General features: G+C 43.4%; 1 protein-coding gene across 2 annotated transcripts; it reads left to right on the top strand.

Annotated features, from left to right (window-relative positions):
- The first annotated feature begins 21 nt into the window (after positions 1-21).
- Positions 22-21,876, top strand: SNRPC (small nuclear ribonucleoprotein polypeptide C). Of its 2 annotated transcripts, XM_085875148.1 has the most exons (6): positions 22-210; positions 11,437-11,479; positions 18,091-18,199; positions 18,374-18,541; positions 20,247-20,383; positions 21,447-21,876. In XM_085875148.1, the coding sequence occupies exons 1-5, from the start codon at positions 203-205 to the stop codon at positions 20,363-20,365; spliced, it is 447 nt and encodes a 148-aa protein (XP_085731274.1). In that variant the 5' UTR covers positions 22-202; the 3' UTR covers positions 20,366-20,383; positions 21,447-21,876. The 2 variants fall into 2 exon arrangements, with proteins under 2 accessions (XP_085731274.1, XP_085731273.1); XM_085875147.1 differs by lacking the exon at positions 21,447-21,876 and having other exon boundaries at positions 20,247-20,914.

Below are 21,876 nucleotides of genomic sequence, written 5' to 3'. Positions count from 1 at the left end.
TAAGCATTGCTTCCGGGTCATTGTGATCCCTGCTCGGATAAGCATTGCTTCCGGGTCATTGTGATCCCTGCTCGGATAAGCATTGCTTCCGGGTCATTGTGATCCCTGCTCGGATAAGCATTGCTTCCGGGTCATTGTGATCCCTGCTCGGATAAGCATTGCTTCCGGGTCATTGTGATCCCTGCTCGTGCTCTCGTCAAAAATGCCAAAGTAAGGTCTTGTTATTCGATTATTTTTCAAGTCTTCTCGTTTCCTTGCCGAATGTTTTCCATTATATTTACAGTTACGTTGGTTTGTTTTTGTTATTTCGATATTAAATACGAAGTTCACGCAATTAGGGCCTGTTCAAAATGTATCTCGGCCTTGTAGGCCGTATGACTGACTGGGTGAGTGTTTTGTTTCGTTCCGGCGATGTTTACTATTTTGTGTTACAAAGAGCTAATTGTGGTTCGAATTATTTCGTATGCAGCTTGAGGCTGCTGGTTGCGTCATTTTTCTGGAAGCCGCTGATGCAGTGCCCCCCTGTACCCAGGAAGCCGATAATCATTTTCCGACCTTGGTAGGATGGCAGGCTTAAATTAACCCACTCGGTGTTATTGAACGGAAAAAACAGGGGCCAAACTCAAGACTCCAAGTTCTCAAGGCAGCCACTTTAACTGTTGAGCCAACAGCAGGTTTCGCTATTGTAGTGAAAGTAAAGAATGAATGGATAAAAGATGTTCCTGTCTTTGGGCCTCTTGAAAAGCTTTCCAACTGACTTTATTTTATTTTTCAATATGAATGGATTGAACAAGTTTTCGCCAGATATGAAATACACTACATGGTCAGAAGTAAATAGACATCATGATTTTAAAATAATTTATTTATTTATCATCTGAAGCATATTTGATCCATTTTAATACAGACACTTGTATTTGGTGGACTTGCCAGTTGCAGATTTCAATGCTTTTACTCTTTCAGGCATAGAACGAATGAGTTCTGAAATTTTCTCTTGTGGGATTTCTGCCCAGGCTTCTTGCAAACGGGTTCGCAATTCTGCCCGTGATGTTGGTTTCCTGGAATTTGTTCGCACAGCTCGATCCAATATGGCCCAGAGGTGTTCAATGGGATTCATGTCAGGAGACTGACTTGGCCATTGTCAGGAGGAAGTCTCTTGATCCCATTTCTGTCCTGCCATTCTTTGGTCTTTTTTGCAGTGTGGCATGGAGGTCCATCTTCCATGAACAGAGTGTTGTTTTGGACCATCTGACCAGTGGAGAAGACTGGGAGAAGTCCATCCTCAAGGATAGAAATGTGTATCGTAGAGTTGATGTTGCCAACACACTCCGCAAGCTCTGACTGACTGACCAGCACTTCAGATTGCTCCCCACACCATCACTGAAAAACCACTGTGCTTGACAATTGGCTGCAATCGGTTCAAAGAGAACTCTTGACTGGGAAGTCTTCCAGACCCATACACATCCACTGTCAGAAAATTGAGTAAATTGGAACTCATCTGAAAAAATCACAGTTTGCCAAAATTCCAAGGGTTTGGTGACCATCTCGTCAGCCCACTTCTTTCTCCTTTGAATGTTGGCCGGTCGAAGAAGAGGTTTTCTCCGAGCTGCTCTCCTATAGTAGCCCAGTTGATGAAGGTACCACACGGCAGTTCTTGAGCTAACTCGGACCTCCTCTGTAACATCTGCCTTGCAACAGGGAGTTTTCTCAATGGATCACTTGACAGCTCGAAGACACCTTTATGCGGCCCCAGGTCAACCAGAACGGGAAGATGTGGATTCCTTGCCTTCGCTGGTCAATTGCACAATCTCCCGATTGACCGTAGAAAGCGGAATGCCAAGGTTCTGAGCTATCTGACGCTGGCTGACAACACCTTCCGATTGGCCAACAATTCGTCCTCTTTGAAAATCGCAACTAGGTCGTGTGCTCCCCTGGCTTTGAGACATAGTTAATTGTCGTACATGACCTAGGAACTTGTATCTGCAAATAAATAGTTGAATATTAGTACAAATCGCTGAGTAAAACTTGCTTTATGTAGATGAAATGAATAAATTTAAGATGTCTATTTACTTTTGTCATGTCTCTGTATGTGGACACACCTGCTTGCCCACCATCTCATTCCAAAAGCATGGGCATTAATATGGAGTTGGTCCCTCCCTTTGCTGCTATAACAGTCTCCACTCATCTGGGAAAGTTTTCCGCTGGATGTTGGGACATTGCTGCAGGGATTTGCTTCCATTCAGCCACAAGAGCATTGGTGAGGTCGGCCACTGATTTTGGGCAATTTAGGTGTGGCTCACAATCTGCATTCCAATTCATCCCAAAGGTGTTCAATGGGGTTGAGGTCAGGGCTCTGTGCAGGCCAGTCAAGTTCTTCCACACCGATCTCGAAAAACCATTTCTGTATGGACCTCGCTTTGTGCACAGGGGCATTGTCATGCTGAAACAGGAAAGGGCCTTCTCCAAACTCTTGCCACAAAGTTAGAAGCACAGAATCATCCAGAATGTCATTGTTAAGATTTGTAGTTAGCGTTAAGCATTAAGATATCCCTTCACCTGAATTAAGGGGCCTAGCCCGAACCATGAAAAACAGCTCTAGACCATTATTCCTCCTCCACCAAACTTTACAAGACAGAGAACGCATTTCCACTGCTCCAGAGTCCAATGGTGGTGAGTTTTACACCACTCCAGCCGACGCTTGGCATGCGCATGGTGATCTTCGGCTTGTGTGCGGCTGCTCGGCCGTGGAAACTCATTTCATGAAAATCTCGACGAAGAGTGCTTGTGCTGACGTTGCTTCCAGAGTCAGTTTGTAACTCGGTAGTGAGTGTTGCAACCGAAGACAGACGATTTTTTTCGCGTTACATGCTTCAGCATTCGGCGGTGTCGTGTGGGCTTGTGTGGTCTACCACTTCGCGGCTGAGCTGTTTTTGCTCCTAGACGTTTGTTTGCATTTCACACTGACAACACTTGCAGTTGACCGGGGCAGCTCGAGCAGGTCAGAAATTTGATGAACTGACTTGTTGGAAAGGTGACATCCTATGACGGTGCCACGTTGAAAGTCACTGAGCTGTTCAGTACGGTCCTTTCTACTGCCAATGTTTGTCTATGGAGATTGCATGGCTGTGTGCTTGATTTTATACACCTGTCAGAAATGGGTGTGGCCGAAATAGCCAAATCCACTAATGAGAAGGGGATGGTCGGTATACTTTTGGCCATGTAGTGTATCTAAAATATTATTTACCTACGTCACCGAAGGTGAAGGAGGTTATGTTTTCACCCCTGTCTGTCTCTCTATGCAGGATATCTTTAAAAAGTTGTGGATGGATTTGGATGAAACTTGGTGGACGGGTTGGGTGTGCGACCATCACAAATTTATTTGATTTTGGTGAAAATCCGAATGATACGAGAATTTTTTTGTTTTTTTCCAGTGATTCTTCACCATTGAGAGATAGGGCCGAAAACGATATAGTACTGTATAGCATGATATTTCAAAATTGTTTTGGGCCCAATATGTTCTCATGGATCAGGCATTACATGGCGGAGGTATGTACTCTACAGAGTGCCCTTCTAATTTATTATAGGTTTCTTTAATAGTTGGAACTACTACCACTACTACTTGTATGATATGATGGAAGTATTACACTACCTATGTGACTGCTACTCTCTTGACAATACTCGGTGGTGTAATGGTTGGAGGTCGGCGGTTCAAACCCCGTCCCAGTCATGCCAAAGTCTTTAAAAATGATGCGCCTTGCTTCCTTGCTTGACATTCAGCATTTAAATGGGCAGAGCACTGACAACCAACACAGGGAAGGCAATTCCAAACTACCCAGTATAAGCCTTGCCAAGAAACTGCTTTGGCAGCACCAACGCTCTGTAAAGAGTATTGTACATCAAAATCAAATCGATCAACTCTCTGGACTAGTTTTCCCATTTTTAGCAGTAGTTGGTGTTCGAACCATGGTAACCTTCATGATAGTCGGGGATATGTGTTATTGTAAGTTAATATGGTAACCTCAACTTAACATGAGTATCCATGACACCACAAAGTTGGTTTTTTAAATCATTGAAGAGGAGGTGCAAATCACATCAAAACTTTGAACTCGGCTTTCTTGAACGGCCCTAATTATTTCCAGCCTCTTGTGTTATGGGATTGGAAATGTTTGTCTTCCATATTGTTCTCAAACCTACTGTTCAAGCCTGACTTTCAACTAAAAGTGCGATGGGAAGGAACTTGTAATTTGATAAGAGGTGAGGGGTGGAGGGGTCTGGCGATGTGTTGTCTTTATGAAAGATGTCATGGGATCTTTGACGTCTTCCAAGTAACGTTGGCAAACATTGGAGACGTGAGTATTTCTGTGGTGCACATGAGCATCTCGTGGACATTTGCTGAGAAAGCACTCCAAGGGTTGAAGTGTGGTTGTAGAAACTAGAATAAATTCCATATTTAAAGGTCAGCTAAACATTCTGGTCACGTGGTATTTTATAACTGAAAATTAAAAATATACACAAGGATTGGTGTAATAGTTAAGACACCCATTACTTCTGATTTACCAATTCCAATTGGAACAGGATTGAATTCCAAACCGTCCTGTTGCTGCACAGTCAGTTGTGATCACAGGTATGACGTCATAGTATGTAATCCCTTGGAGGGGGATACTAAGCTGGCTATCCCATCGAGCACACTTCTACATGTTTAAGATCCTTGGTGTCTTTTCAAAAGAGTGAGCGACAGCATTCTGGCACATTGGCCAAGTCCTGAATTGCTGCCTCTTGATTCCTTTTGGGAAGGTAATGCTAAACCATCTGTGCCAAAATATTAGGAACTCCTCCATTTGGATTTCTAGATGTTATCAAATCAACATATAATTAGTTTCATTTGCCTTTGAGTTCGTCAGATATTAATAGCAGGCAATCCGAATGCAGTCGTTTTTATTTCTGAAGAAGAGTTCACATATCATAAAGGTTTGCTGTAAAACATGGAATGAGGTTAGTATGATCATGCCATCCTCAAAAGTGTACTCACCATTTGTAAAAATATAAAAAATCAGAATAATACTAAAAATAAAAATTCCTACCAAATTGGAGTTAAGAATGGTCTGAGGCTCATATTTGGTGAGTGTAAAATATATATATATATATATATATATATATATATATATATATATATATATATATATATATATATATATATATTGTTGTGGTTACCAAATTCGCAAACCACCATTCAGGTCCCTTAGGTGAGGTATCTCGGCAAGTATATGTGTAGTTAGGCCCAAACCCGTTGTCTAGTGGGAATACATGTCATTTATGCGAGCTGCGACTCTTCAGGATAGCCGTTTTTCTTTTACTATCTTTATTTTGGACCAACCGCCATGATTACCACCACAACCACAACATCAACCACCAACCACAACGCCGCTTCACCACAACCGCCACGACCTTCCCGTCACACCTCGCAACCGTAGCATCGCCACCGTTCTTGCCCCGCCGTGGGTACCGGTGTTGGACTCGTGCAGGGCGCACGTTGAACAGCGTGTACAAAATCACGGATTTTGTGCTTCAAAAACGGATCAAAAACGACACACGCCCACTTTTTGCCGTCCAATCGGTGAGCGAGGGGCGATTTGGCCCCGCCTCCAGAACGATCGATATATGCAAATTTGTGGATCAAAAAGCCTTCACGCCCACTTTTTCTCGGGCCAATGGGGAGGGAGGTGAAAGGTCGAAGGGAGGGGGTCAAAGGCGAAGCTACGGGGGGATAAAAAGGACGGTGTTCGTCAGTCAGCAGAACGAGAAGGAGTCGGAGGGAGAAAGAGTGAGAAGAGGGTGGAAGTGTGGAAGTCTGGAGCCCGAAGCCTGCAGTAGCTGGAGAAGCTGAAGAGAGTCGAACGAGGAGAGCCCAAAGAAGAGTCCAGGGTGGAGAGTCCAGAGGCGGAGAGGCGGGAGCGGCGAAGGCAGACGAGGGGGTGCTCGCGTCGGTGCCAGGAGCTGCACGCCCGAGGGAGGCCGGCAGCGCGTCCTGGCCGAGGTGGAGACGCACACCAGGGGTAATAAAGATCCTCTATACCCCGAGCATCAACAACCCCCTCCTGTTTCCCCCCGCGCTGAGATAGTGCGACCAAGGGGGCCCCTTTTCCCACCCCCTGCCAGGCACTGTCCGCGAGGCCCGCGGAGTGAGGCGCCATCGCCTCCCCGCGTCTCATCACCAGACGGGTAGGCGCGACCCGGTCTCGGCCTCAGGCCCGCCTCATCCTTGAGGGATTTCTTTTCCTTGGTTTTGGGTATGTGTTGTCGGCGCCGTCTGTGAAGTAGAATTGTATAAGTGTTGCCGTGTGCTCGGTAGTCAGTATTAGCTCTGCATTGTTTTCGCTTTTATATTTGCTTTTTGTGTAAATGGAAGTGTTTTCTTTTTTTTGTGTGCATTTGGTGGAATTGTATTTGTGTGCTTCCCGTGTGCCGCGAATAAATGTGCTTTATTGTTGAACTGTTCTCCCGCTTCGCTTCGTCTTTTCCCCCATTGAACCCTCATCTTGCTTCACGTAAAGGGTTGGTAGTGGGCTGAGTACGCCCGATAATTAATCGAACCGTCGAGGTCGACGATAACACCGCTCGGTTATTCTGATAGTACGGAACGGGTCGCTTAAGTGGCCCGTGTCCGAAGTCGACCTGCGGCGAGGTGCGATCGCCCGGTCTACCCTCCGCGTGGGTACTTAGGTAGGTCGAATTTGGCGAGCAACCCTATCCCACGCGGGGGCTGATTGGCTCGATCGCGGTGAGACCGAAAGGTCCACCCGTGACTGGTTCCCGGCGTTAGTCCGAGAGGGTCACGACTGGATTGTCCGTCCGGTGGGCGACGTGCCGCGATTCGAGTTACGTGGCCGTCAGCACGCCGGCGGGCGCGAATACCGCAACAATATATATATATATATATATATATATATATATATATATATATATATATATATATATATATATGTATATGTATATATATATATATATATATATATATTGAAATGAATAAGGAGGTTGAAGCCTTTAAATTTGCATCTTGCATTATCCAAGTTTTCCCAAAATTTTGAGAGTACAATGACAAGGTGGTTCAACAGGAGTGGCAATGCAATTTGGCTGAAGGGATAAGCAGAAGATTATAATTATGATTTTTTTTTTTGAATGATGTAAGGGTGTGTGGAGCAGGTTTTACAACTATTTTTATTTGCTTTATCGACAAGACAGTTTCTGAAGTTGAGATGGATCTAACACTTTTATCACTAATTATTATTACTCTGCAGATTTTGTGGCTGTTATTGTGACGAAACCAATACAAGCAATGAAATTTGAAGTAGAGCTGAGATGATTCCATATTTTTTTTGTCTACCTTGTCGAGGCTCGAATGAGAGCTAACACACAGTGCACAGCAAGGGGGGGAGGGCATGGGACAAGAGGGGTGGGAGTGGGAAGGACAAAACAGTGTGGAACAGACATTAGGAGATCTGTGGAAGGGAGAGGGATGGGGCGGGGAACACGGGGTATACAAGATGGACATTACAGTGACTTTTACGAAGAAAAGCAGGGAATTTGAAGGAGGTGTATTTGGGGTGGATGAACGGGGGTAGAAAAGATCGAGGATTTGGATGGGGGCCACATTTCCAACCTGGCCTCCAAAGCCAGTCGCCGACTGGGTTTATTTTATATTTATTTTTGCAAAAGTAACTTGTGTAGTAAGATTTGGATAAGCACTTGGAAGCAATTGGTAATAGAGGGGTATAGGGATATTGGCACGAATGGAAGGTAGCTTGATATTCGGGCAGGTGTGCGTGCCATGCGTGTGAGTTACAGGAATTGTGTCCCAAGGTTATCAGGAATGTGGAGATTACTCTGAGTTAATTTGCCAATTGGCCTGTAGTCGAGTCAAAATATGATCCGTATCACCAAACCCCCAAAAAATCGCAACAAAACGTTTTATTGTTTTAAATGTTTTAATACGTCATGCCACGTGCCAAAAAAAAAGTCTCGGGTAATTTGACCCCGGTAAAGGGGTTAATTTGCATATTTTCAAGATGGCCACCAATGAAAATTTCAATGTACTACAAACTTTTTTTATGGTTGATTTTAGTCCCTAGAAATGTATTTGCAACATATAGGAACATGGGGTTTCTGAATCAAATGAACATAGTTTCTCCCTCCTATGACGTTTATGACGTCATAGCGAAAACCGAAAGCCAACCCCCTTTCTTCGGATGAAAGAGCACAGACAAAAAGCCCCACCAAGATGATCACAAGGTGATTATGAATAACTGCTGTTTAGGCCTCCCATATGCACTTGTGCTGCCATCTGTGACTTTCAACTAAAACAATAGAATTTCTGGAACTGCTGATATTCACCTTTTCAATGTCCTTCAAAAGCATTGTCATGATGATAATGGATTAGAACCGAGCAAGACTACAAAGACCAGGTAGGGATTAACACAGAAAATCTATAATTTCAACATGTCGATCATGTGGAAGTAATTGGAAACCACATGTGGCCACGCTCTTGAGCAAAAGTATATATGGGCAGCCAATTGTAGAAAAATTCACCACATGCTTTTAAAATGAGTGCACCATGGGGGGGGGGGAGGGGGGGTCATCCATTTGGAGACGAGCAATCCGGCAGTAAAAAGCAAGTACCAGGAAGGCTACCATGTGGTTCGCCGGAGTGATCAGTTCTGGGCTGGACTTGGGTCCGATCTTGTTATCGAACAGACACTTATGCAATCACTCAAGTCGACTGGTGGATTGACATGGGGCAGTGGCATGACGGAGGAGCAACGTGCCCTGTGGACACTGTCGCCCCCCGTATGTTCGGAATATAATGTAGCCATGCAAGAATTCAATGATTGCACTTACACGTCGAGTGAACAGCACAAGGAGGCCACCAAGTCCAGGATGGAGAGGGACCAGTCAGATCTCGCAAAAACCCAAGAAAAACTTTTCAGTCATGCAATCCGTTCTCTGATGATCCAGCCTTGAGAAATGTTCTCACTGTTGTTGTAGCCAAGGATGAAGTGAATGTCGACAACTTGCAGGTAGTGGGGAACGAAGTTGCTGAAAAGCTGACTGGACAACCAGTTTTCACCTACACATGCAAAAGGAAGGACAAAGCGAAAACTCTGGGAGATTCATCTGCTGTCCAGGTTACTGGCGACCGAACTATAGACCCTGCTCTTCTGTTTCAGAGGCTACTTGTCATTTCTTGGGCAGGGAACCTCTCATTGGAGGACGTTCTTGAATATGAATTGTCTCCATTTCCCCCAGCTCTCTTTGAGGTGAAGCACATATTCAGGAAAGCGGACAAGCCACAGCTTGCGAGAGCAATAGATGAATATGCAAAAGGTTTGTCTACCGAGCAAGAGTCGGACGATGTACCCAAGACGGACCACTAGGTGTTGGATGGTGGCTCACTGATGCATCGCGTTTAGTGGACGAAAGGGAGCACATACGGATCTATCGCTAACGGCTATGCTGACTTCGTACTCCGCAATTACGGGAAAGCTACTGTTGTCTTTGACGGTTATTCGGATGAACCATCTATCAAGGACAGCACACACCAGCGTCGTCAAAAGAAACATCATCCCAAAGTCAACTTCACAGAAGACACCGTGTTCATGGTGAAAAAAGATGAGTTCTTATCGCATGGTTCCAACAAGCGGGAACTGATAGACATCATTAGCCAAAGGCTAAAGTAAAAGGGGTGCGCTGTGATAAACGCAACAGGTGATGCAGACTACGACATCATGCAAGCAGCAGTACGAGCTTCCCAGCTGCAGTGAACAACACTGATAGGTGAAGATACAGACTTACTTATTCTTCTGCTTCACCATTTTGCTGAAGGTGGCAACCGGGACTTGTACTTCCGATCTGACAAGACGCAGGACCAAAGCAGAGTGTATCACATAAACAGACAGAAGAGCCTCTTCGGATCCCAGGCATCTACCATGATGCTGTTCGTACATGCCTTTACTGGATGTGATACGACTTCGCACATATTTGGGGTTGGCAAGAAATCTCTCTTCCAGAAAGTCATGAAAGGTTATGCTGGTTTGAGGTCATGTGCCCAATCATTTGCTACACTCGGTCAAAGCACAGATGCAGTTGTAGAGATTGAATACAAGGCAATGGTCCAGGTGTTTGGTGGAAAGAGAACAGATACTCTCACTTCATTGCGCCACAGCATCTTGACAAAGAAAGTGGTATCGGCTGTGTCGTTTGTTACCCCAGAGCGTCTGCCGCCAACTGAGCGGCTACTAAGCACCATTCACTCCGCACGTATTTCCAGATCATGACATCATGATCATGGATGGGAGAAGAGGCAGATTTGGAAGCAACAGACTCGGGGTGGAAAACAGAGGAGAATCAGTTCATCCCAGTAATGAATGACATGAATGCCGCACCAGACTCTTTGCTTTAGGTAGTTCACTGCAACTGCACTACCGGGTGCAGTACTCAACGTTGCACATGCAGAATCTACGGTCTACCATGCACATCAGCTTGTGGACAGTGCCAAGTGCAGTCATGTAGCAACCCTTTCAATCAAATGTTGGGGGATGAGAATGATGACAGTGACAATGCTGAGATGATCTAGGGCGACAATGAGCGTGGCTTGTGGTAATGCTGTGTGGCATACATACAGATTTCTATTGGATTGATGATGTCCCATTTATATTATGTAATTACAGGAAAGGGACAGCTTAACTAGTTCAAGGAGTTAAATGATAGCATCACATGTCATTACATATTATAAAACAACAGATTTTCTATGGCATACTCATTTATCTTTTAACTATGACGTCATAGGCGGATGGAACTTTGTTTATTTGATTCAGAAACCCCATGTTCCTATCTGTTGCCAATGCATTTCTAGGGTCTAAAATCAACCTTAAAAAAGTTTGTAGTGCATTGAAATTTTCATTGGCGGCCATCTTGCAAATATGCAAATTAACCCCTTTTCCAGGGTCAGATTACCCGAGACTTTTTTTTCTGGCACGCAGCATGACCTATTAAAACAATAAAACGTTTTGTTGCAATTTTTTTGGGGTTCAACCGTATATTGACTCTAAGACTGTGTCTGGGTGTCCTTGTGTGTTATTCAAAATCAGTTCTGAAATTTCAGAGCTCTTCATGCATAATGTAATTAATGGATTGTAATGAACTTGCTTCTTTCCTTGATGCTATTCCATGAGTCTGACAAACTTATTTTGACAGAATGCTGAGGCTGTTATGTGCACAACATCGTCATGGACCATGAACATAAGTAAAAGCTTACCTTTATGCATTTGATAAGATTTACTTATGATGAAATTCCCTTTGTTTAACATTAGCTCAAATGACTGCAATATAAGTTGGGTTTTATTTCTATTCCTGAGTTGACTTACCCATTTCTCTCTGTTGCTTCAGGTATTACTGTGATTACTGTGATACCTACCTCACACATGATTCGGTGAGTGGAGTCGAATGGAGTGAAGTGATAATTTTCTGCTGTAGCCTGTGAGCCACTGCTGTTTTGATATGTAGTGGAACCTTGCTTAGTTAGATTATAGGTATCTGCTTTGCATCGAATGTATAATACCTGCATACCTTGTCAATTTTAAGTGGAAGCTTGTAATTTACTCAATGAGAGAGGTTGATTGGCGTGGGATTTGTGTGCAAAGAAGTTGGAGGCTTTCTGCTGTTTCATCGTCTTTGCAAACAGAACATTAGAGCGAAGTTGATGTGCCATCTCAAATCGCTACGCTTCCCACCTAAAGCAAAATTTAAAGATGGGAAAAAGTTCCACCAGGAATGACCCAATATCAAATTCTGAGTAATATATATATATATATATTTTACCTTTTTACACCAGTGACCCGAAGTCCCCATCCCCTGGGACCTGAGCCGGGGGTCAAATCCCAAAAAATTGTTGTACATTTCATGCGTCCCCCAATGTTGATTGGATTAATAAAGATTTGTTTTAAAAATGTTTCCAAGTGTTCCCGTAATTGCATTGTTTTTTTGGTACTTGACCTTTTGGGGGTGCTGTCAGGGGGCAGTCCTCGTAGTCCTAGTCTGATATTTCAGATCAATTGTTCAAATTTGCATAAAAGCACCAAAATTGGTACACATGTAGACTAATGTATTCCGAACAATTCTAGATATGGAGCCACCCGAGATTGTGCCTTGGTCAGCTTCGGCGACCATTTTCAAAATGGCCGCCATTCTACTTTAACGAAATTGGCTATATGCTCTTATTTTCTTATTGTATTGGTGGTAGATATAAGGAAAGTGTAAAATTCAGTAAATTGACCATGAAAAGGCGTATTGAAATATTATGAGCCAGTATTTTCGGTAAAAAAGCCATTATTTGATTTGTAAATCGCTGCTCTCCTGAAACTTTTCGCTGAAAAGTACCCATTATTGCCTGGAGAACAAGAGTCAAATGATATTTATCACATTCAATGGGTTTGGAATCAACAAAAATTGCATTATAGATTACATACTTTACTCTATTTTGAAAAGGGAACTGATAATCGTGAAAATGACAAACTCAGAAAATGTAGTCAAATTATTTCACACTTCACTTTGAAGCGGCTACGGTTTACTGTCGACTACCATTATGCCAGGACACATGGTACATGCATACATCAGTCTAGTACAATATGAGTTTCTGAGCTCAAGTGTACTGACTCTGGATCAAGAAGTAAACACTTTTGCAAGCAATGCGACTTTGCATTTGCACATTCTAAGCTAGGCTGATATCTCAGTCTGCGTCTGCTGCGTCTGTGTACTGGCATTCTCCTTCACAAGCACACAGTCCAGTGCATTGCAGATTAACCTTCTTGCATTTGCAGCGGTTTCTACAGCCTTTTTTGCAGCCGCACGACACCAGCTCTAAGCAGCTTTTTGAAGCCTCAGGGAGTGTGGTCCAGAGCGGTTCGTAGGACCCATCCTCTGATTGCCGCCAGCCCCAGCTTGTTGGTGATGGAAGCACGGGTTGAGGGACCAAGACCTGCCCCCAGACATAGCCACCCTGGAAGACTGATCTCTTCACATGCTGTTCCAAAGCATCGCAGGTCGGTGGGATGCGCTGGACGGAGTTCCTCTTGGCGAAGAGTTTCTTTCTGGCCTCGTTGACATCCGTATATGGACTGGTGCAGTCATAGAGGAGCACCACAAACCTTTCAATGCAGTGCATTGTGTCATCCTGGATGTTGACTGGCGTGGTGGTCAGGGTCACAAGAGAATCTGTCAGTTCTGGCAATGAGTTCCATGTGGCCCAGGCAGATTTCTTCCCATGCCCCACGAATGCTGATATCGTGTCACATCCGGTCATGGCGTGGAAGACGGGGAGGGCACGTGCCTTCTGTGGACCGAGGGAGGCAGCTATTTCATGGGCAGGGATGTAGCGGTAGTTCTTGCCCATTCCAAAGGCAATCCAGAGTTCATCCACGCATGGTAGTGCCTGGGCTACCATCCCCGCCAAGACGACGACGCCAAGACAACGTTGATATAATAAATCAACACAAATGACATTTGCATTGTTTTCCTTTGTAAATGCACATCACATGGAGTATTTATCACCTCTGAGAAACCTACAAAGAGAATAACAATGACAGATATCCCATGTTGTTAAAGTAGAATGGTGGCCATTTTCCAAAATGGCCGCCAAAGTTGACCAAGGTAAAATCTCGAGTGGCTCCATATCCAGAATTGTTCAGAATACATTAGTCAACATATGTACCAATTTTGGTGCTTTTATGAAAAGTCGAACAATTGGTTTGCGATGCTGCAGTACTATAGGGGGTGCTACCAAAACTGGCACTGCTCTTGCACCTTCTCCCCATGTGATCATAAGGGGACTGCTTAAGTTTTTGTGAATTTCTGCCCAACTATTTAGGAGATAGCGTGATGGATGGAGCCTATTACAATATGCCCCCCCCCGTTTTTTTTTCTTCAAAAGTATGGGGTTACTTAAAGCATAATCGATGGCACGGCATTGGAAAAATCCCGATGCTTCCCACCTAAAACAGCTTGTTCCCTTGCTTGGAAGTCTCTGAGTGGGTTCAAAATGGTGCCAGGGAAGCAACTTTCAACAGAACAGTGTGAGAAGATAAAAACTGTGCGAAGAAGAGAGAATAGCAGGAAAGCTGAAGATCCCCTTCAATGGTGTGAGGTACACTGTAATGCCTGAAAGACTCTGCCTTGGTACATGACAATAAATGGCCAGGAAGACCCTGAAGAACCTTCCCAAGGTCAGGCAAGCACTTGAAGTTGCTCAGTTTGTGTAATGGAAGAAAATCAAGTCAACAACTGACAAATGAAATGAGAGCAGGCCTGCACTTCTTTTTTTTGTATACATAGTCGAGGCTCGTGGAAAAGCTAATACACTGAACAGATCAGGACATAACGGACAAAAACAGGATGCAAAACAGTACTCAAAAGGAACTGTAGAGATGCATGCAAAAGGAGCAGCAGAGAGAGGGGGGAAAACACCAACAGCAGAGTTGGACAAACATTGGGGGGGGGGGGAGGAGAGGAAGCATGGGGGGTGGACAAGATGGATGCAGAAGGAAAACTAAATTTGGAAGGAAAAGGGATTGGGGTGTGTTTAACGGAGGTAGAAAAGATCATGGTTTTGGATTGGGGATAATCGGAGATGGTGATGAACAGCTGTCTTGAAGACCTGGAGGGAAGAAATAAAAGGAAAAAGATGTGGAAGTTGGTTCCACAGGTGGTGAAAAAGCGGAATAAATGAGTGTATGTGAGCAGTGATCCTGAATTTAGGTAGGTTTGCCAGAAGGGGGGTGATGGTGGACTGTGTGAGCTTTACATGGGAAGGGGGGGGAGGGTGGAACAAAGCATGGAAAGACCAGAAAGGAGGTGGGAGAAGACAGACCACTAACCTGTCGTGATATGCCTAAAGACTCAGCTTCATCATGGGAGATTCCAATAATCTTGAAGGCCTTTGTTTCCATGGTGGCAAGCTGAGCAAGATGTGAGGAGGAGGAGGAGGAGGAGGAGGAGGAGGAGGAGGAGGAGATTGGGACCATACTCTGTGCAGAGTGTTGGTGCTGCTTAAGCAGTCCCCTTGGCTATTGGGCACAATCCTGGACAGGTCGCCACTCCGACACAGTATACCAGCATGCTGGCACTCATTTTACCGACCTCGGAAGGATGACAGGCCGAGTTAACCCCACCTGGTATTAATTCAACGGCTGAGCGGGATTTGAACTCAGGACCCGAGGATCCAAAGCCTGCCACCCCAACCATTAAGCCAACACCAGGCATAAGATGTGAGGCAGGGGAGAGAAGTACTCCTTCAAGCTGTGGATCAAGGCCTTGTAGGTGGATAGGAGTTCAGATGTACCAAGGAAGAACTTTGTACGACTGAGGATGCCCAGTCGGTGGCTGACTTTGGAGGCCAACTTTGAAATGTGGTTTGCCAAATTAACCTCTCACCCAGCACTGTGCGCAGAAGGCTGATTGCAGCAGGTCTCTATGGCAGTTTTTTTTTCTTTCAATGTCGAGGCTCATGTAAAAAGCTTGCACAGTTGCAGCAAATAAACCACAGAATAAGGTGGAAAGGCTGAAATTTGCTTGGTAACACTAGGATTGAGCGACAAATCGGGTATGCCATTGGAATTGGGTATGCTGGTGTGTTGATTCGAAGTTTGACATTTTTGGATCTAAGAGATGCCACTTTGTACATCAAAGATTGCTGTTAAACATGTGGGAGGCTGTGACTGTGTCTGGGGTTGTATCCTAGCCTTTGGTGTTGGAAACCTTGTTAAAATCAATGGGACGCTAACAAAAGGGAAGTACAAGCAAATGCCCAGTCGGTGTCTGGCTTTGGTGGACTATAGGGATCTGATTATTCTGGATATGAGAAATGCCTGCTTTCTGGAAATTGCTTTGAATATATAAAACCTGCATACCTCAAGTCAGAAACTTTAAGTGGAACCTTGTGTTTCTGCAGCACCATGCAGTTCCTAGTGGAAATCGTTTAATCAGATGAGGATTCATTTTGCAACAAGATAATGATCCAAAATGCACTTCCAATGTAGTAAAACAGTGTTTGGTGAACAAGGTTACAGATGGTGTTCTCCGAGTGTTGGAATGGTCACCCCAGAATCCAGATATAGGTTCCATCAAAGCCGTCCGTTTGGGATTCCCTGGAAATGGAGAAGAACAAGATGAACCCAACTAACCTTACAGAACTGCAGAATCTACTGCAGGATATTTGGCACAATATTCCTGTGGAAGTGCATCAGTCGTATACAGGAAGCATGGGTAAAAGAGTGATGACACTTAAGATTGAAGGCAAAGGGTGGACAAACAAAATATTGACTGTTCATGTTGTTTCCTTAAGCAGTTTGTTTCTAGCACATTTATAAATTCTGTTAATTCAGTAATACACGCTTGACTTTTTACTAATAATTTGTAATTGGTCACTGGCTTTGACAGCAAAACAATTTTTTATGGTTATTATTATGGACCCTAGACATCAAAAAGGTACATATATCAAACAACCCGTTTCAAATGGAGCACCTTGCTGCTATTGGAGAATTCAAATGGCATCAGATGTGGCAATGAATGTGAATTGTCCCTCCCAGCTTGCTGGCTTGGCGACAGAAGACTCCATTTGCAATGTTGCTGCCTCTATCCCTTCCCCGTTTGGAATCCCGTGCCGACACGGCCAACTTGCTTGTTCACCCGAAAGTATGAATATCATTGGAATAACCCAAACGGAAATGCTAAAAAAAAAATTGATGACAGGAAAATAAATAAATTGGAGAGGTAGAGTGATTGTTGGGGGAGTGACGCAATCCAGTGACATTTCCAAAAATTGCTATAAATGGGATCAGCAATGGATGAAGAATCACCAATATATGATTGCTTTTCCATTTTTGTCCAAACCCATATTAATGTCTGTCGCAGTATTTATTTATTTATTTATTTATTTATTTATTTATTTCATAAGTTCCACCGCTCTAAATAAATGTCGCATAAAGATGCCAGTTTGTTTGTTTGTCAGGAATTGATGACTACATGTGTCTTGCTTCTTGTGTGTGGCCGTTATTGCATCAGAACTTGCATGAATAACAGAATGATTTGGGAATCCTGCCAGGTGAATGGGGTTTACATAAGCCTGATTCTGGCTCACCATTTTTTTTTTTTGTTATCTTGCCAAAACGAAGTTTTTGCAAGATATGTTAGTCAGCTTGTATGTTTTTTTTTTAATTTTTTAATTTTTTTTGTCTGTAATCACGTATAAAAAATTCTGCAGAGCACAGTTATCATTGGAAATTTTTGTAACTTCGCATATCAGAGGCCTATAGAGGTCCCTTTCAGTGCACAAAATTTTGAAGGTCAAAGGTCAAGGTCACTTTGTCGCAAATCAGGGGAGTCGACGAAACCCTTATTTTTTGACTAATTTTGATCGGATCATCTTCAAACTTCATGGGAATATAGTTCATGGTCTGGCGCTCAGCTGATTAATTTTTAGTGGCGATTGGCCTTGACCTTCATGGTTAGCGCCTGAGGTCAAACATATTTGACCCCAAGGTAAAATTTTCAAGTTTTAGGAACCATATCGTGTAGTACCTCAAATTGAACACCTCGATGAGTGCTTTTTAGATATGTCAAACTTGAGACATTATGACGTCATTTGGTGACGTTATGAGGCAAAAGCATATTTTTCATGGTTACTCTGTAGAACGATTCTCATCGGAATCTCTCGTAGGCAGATATTTCTCAAGGAGTTGCTCCTGGTGGATAGCAGCTCTGTTCACCTCAGTGTGACCTTAAAGAAGTCACACGTGGTCACCTTTTGGCAAGATACGGGTCACCCTGCGGGTGACATTGGTTTATTTTTTTTTCACCAGAGAAGTTATAAAAAATGTGGATTGAGCGCTAATTAATTAATATATTGCACTGTGACCCTTGTACTGTGTGCTGACCCTACTCTCCATCATTGCTTTGACTTTGACCATGTTGCATTTTGCATCCCCCACCTTTGACATTGAGGAGTTTGTTTGCTTGTTTTTCAACTTTATCACACTCTCCCTCCCTCAGCCGTCTGTGCGCAAGACTCACTGTGGTGGGCGCAAGCACAAAGAGAATGTCCGTGATTTTTACCAAAAGTGGATGGAGGAGCAGGCCCAGAACCTCATAGATCAGACGAGTGAGTGCACCGTGTGATCATTTCACCATCACAACAATGCAAAAGTTGTTTCTGACACTTGTTTTTATTATTATTGTTTTTTGTTATTTTACACGTCACTTTGCTTGAGCTACCTTTCTGCAACTCACCTCTCACTCTTAATTTGACCTACTCTACAATCTCTCCCATTCCCAGCCGCTGCATTCCAACAGGGGAAGATTCCTTCCACAGGTGCCGGAGCGGCCCTGATGCCCCCTCCCGGGCTGGGTCACAGGCCCCCACTCCTGCCCTCGGGGCCAATGGGACGCCCCCCTATGGTGCCCCTGCTTTCCCCTCCACCTGGTGTCATGCCTGTGGGGCCAGGTAATTAACCTTTGCCTTTCCTTGGCCTCAAGAGGTGTGTTATAATGACTGATTATAAGTTTTGTAAAGATGTATTGCATGTAACATTTATTTTTGTTGTTTTTTTTTTTCAATGGAGTTGGCATTGCTGCTATGTTTCCTCATATTTGGGCAAGAATACACGTTTGTTTTGCGAGGAATATTTTCACATTTTGAAGTATATTGTTGTGTTCTTTAACCAAAATTTGTCCACTTGAGTCATTTTGCAATTTAGACTGGCAGCATGGCCAAGGGGTATGCACACTTGCCTCTAAGCTGTCTCGCCTGGGTTTGATTCCTGACCAAGCTATAAACTGTCATCCCGATGTTTCACATGCAGGGTGATTCATAAATGTGTGTGCCGTCCCTCATATGGACGTTGAATGGGCATCCCATCTACCAGCATTCGTTGGTGGACGTTAAAGATCCCACGGTGTCATTCGCAAAGAGGAGGCGATCTATCGCTGGCATCATGACCAAATTCGTACCCAAACTCGTCACATCAGGCCTGGCCAGCTGACTCGTGAAGACTTGGGCAAGCTTCCCCGAGCCGACCCCACAATAAAGGGTGGGTTAATGGTGGCCATTGAAGAAGACGAAGAATGTCATTTTGCGATTCTTTTGGGTTTTTTTTTTAACATTGCAAACTGATTTTGAAAGCCTTTTGCATTGTCGGTGGAATAAATTATTGTCTTCGTTTTTCAATAACTAGTAACTGTGGCCTTTTTAATGTTCATGTGTAATCTGTAATAATTGTCTACGTTGTCATGGAAACCCCAATATAATTCTGGTCTGTTTCATTGAATATTCTTCTTCTTGAAGTGCCATACTCGGTGTTACAAATTGTTGGTTTTTTTTTTAACATTGCAAACTGATTTTGAAAGCCTTTTGCATTGTCGGTGGAATAAATTATTGTCTTCGTTTTTCAATAACTAGTAACTGTGGCCTTTTTAATGTTCATGTGTAATCTGTAATAATTGTCTACGTTGTCATGGAAACCCCAATATAATTCTGGTCTGTTTCATTGAATATTCTTCTTCTTGAAGTGCCATACTCGGTGTTACAAATTGTTGGTTCTGCCGAAGCAGTTTATTGGTCAGGGGTTATGCCGAGTGGTTTGCCATCCCTCTCGCAGCTGTAGTTAGGGTAGGAATTTGAATTTGTTCAGGGTGTCATCGTTGGTTCGCTTGCTCTTTGTGATGGACATCCTGAGATCTTTAACGACCACCAACTAATGCTGACAGATGGGACACCCGTTTAACGTCCATCCGAGGGACGGCACACACCTTGATGAATCGCCCTGCCTGTGAAATGCTGGGATGACAGTTTATAGCTGGGTTGGGATTCAAGCCCAGGTTAGACTGCCTGTCGGTGAGTGTGCATACCACTAAGCTATCCTGCCTGCTTGTTTAGGGACATACTTTGTTTTATTATTTGTTTGATCAAGTATGTTTCACAGGTAATGCTATCAGGATTAACTAAGCAGTGAAAGCACATTTAAAACCAAGTTCTGAATGCTGCCTATCATCCCAAAATACAGCACCTCTTCCTTTTTGAAGGATTTGCTGAAATTTTGCCTTTTCTTGTTTGTAAAGCCACAAGTCTCATGCCACTTGAATTTGTTGCTTGAATTTGTAATGAAAGTTTGCGTTCTTACTCTCCCCTCCCACTTCAATCCCTGTGGCAGGTATGCGCCCCCCACACATGGGGGCCCCGATGCCGCTAATGCACGGCCCCATGATGGGACCTCCACGGCCTGTGATGATGCCTGGGCGTCCTGGCCTACCTGGGCCCATCAGACCTTGAATTTCGCTGGCTTGCCAGGTTTCTCGTTGATCTATCATATACTTTTCACATTCACATGTTCTATTATTTTTGCAAGTTTGTCATTGAGCTTGTTGCATTTCTCTCTTTAATCTAACATGTTGCAGACAAAACAGCTGCGCCATATCTGTACGAGTTATTTGGACATGCTGTCAAAGGACAGATCCTTGTAATCTTTGAGTTTTTATTTTGCAACAATGATCACAGCATAATTGTCGTGTCATCATGCAGAGGTGCTGCACGATCTCGCCCCATCTATAACTATTCCTCATATGGCATTAACTGTTCTGTACAAGTTTATATTGGCATCTTGATGCATATACTGGAAAAAGAAGAAAAAATAATGTGCATGACATTGTTTTTGGATAATAGTCTAAATCTCACTGTACCCGTTTATGATCCAAGGAGGTTATATTTGCTTCGTAATGAGATCTGGCTGTGTAAAATGATAGATTATTTCACAAAGCACTGGCGTGTTTTATTATTATTATTATTATTTTGTCTTCTTTAATAAAGACCAACTTTCAAGAATGCCTTTGTGTATTTGCCTCTTTGGTCCATACTGTTTATTCATAAGATGTTAGTCAAGTGCAGTAGCATCCATTTTTGCAATCACTGTCAAGATATGACGTGTCTGCGTGTATTCTCCTTCTGCTTTTAATGTTTTTTTTTTTGTGGGTGGGGAGGGGTTTCCAAATAGTGTCTGATTGTGTTGCAAGTGGAGTGCATGCTGCGTTGATTATTTATTTGGAAACTGAAATACCAACATAAAAACTAAGTGCTGTGTTGTATACCCTGAGCTTTGATTTTGAAATATTTATATTAAATGGCAAGCGAATGGACAGGTTTTATAATACACTACTGTGTTACAGGGTGACTCTCACCCCTTCTCCTATCACCACACACACACGCCTTGAAATAATGATCCTCGGAATAACATTTGCGATCGAAAGGTTTTAATGTGTATATGAAGCATCAATATTCTTTGTAGATTCATTTTTCATGGATATTTTTGATGTGATTAAAAGTATGACCATTTTGACCTATGCACTTCCTTTAACAGGATGAAACACGGGGAGAGCACATACGGCCAGCCTGAATGGTTTGGGTTTCGTATCCCACGGATCGGGCAGATCTGCATCTGGACATTAACCAAAATCTAATCGGCTTCTTGTCACCGAGCCAACTCGTCCTCCAAGTTTCTTCGTTCATATGCTTGCAGTCTTTTGAAAATGTCATGTTTTGTAATATGTTTTTTTGACCCTATCTCTCAATGGTGAAGTTATTGAAAATTCTTGGAGCTGGATCTTCACTAAAATCTAATCATTTTGTCTGAATCCATCCATAATTTTTTTTTTTTTAGATATTCTGCTCCCAGATACAGCCATACAGTGGTGAAAACATAACCTGTACAACTTGTGGGGTGGAAGTAATTATTTGCTATTCTGTAATAAAAGTTGTGCTCAAGAAGCATACTTTTGTTGATTCAAGAA

This window comes from Eptatretus burgeri, chromosome 3 (genome assembly GCF_056783735.1).
Source record: "Eptatretus burgeri isolate ZD-2024b chromosome 3, Ebu_testis_v1, whole genome shotgun sequence".
In the NCBI taxonomy this organism is placed as follows: Eukaryota; Metazoa; Chordata; class Myxini; order Myxiniformes; family Myxinidae; genus Eptatretus; species Eptatretus burgeri.
This window is presented reverse-complemented; position numbering and strand designations above follow the sequence as displayed.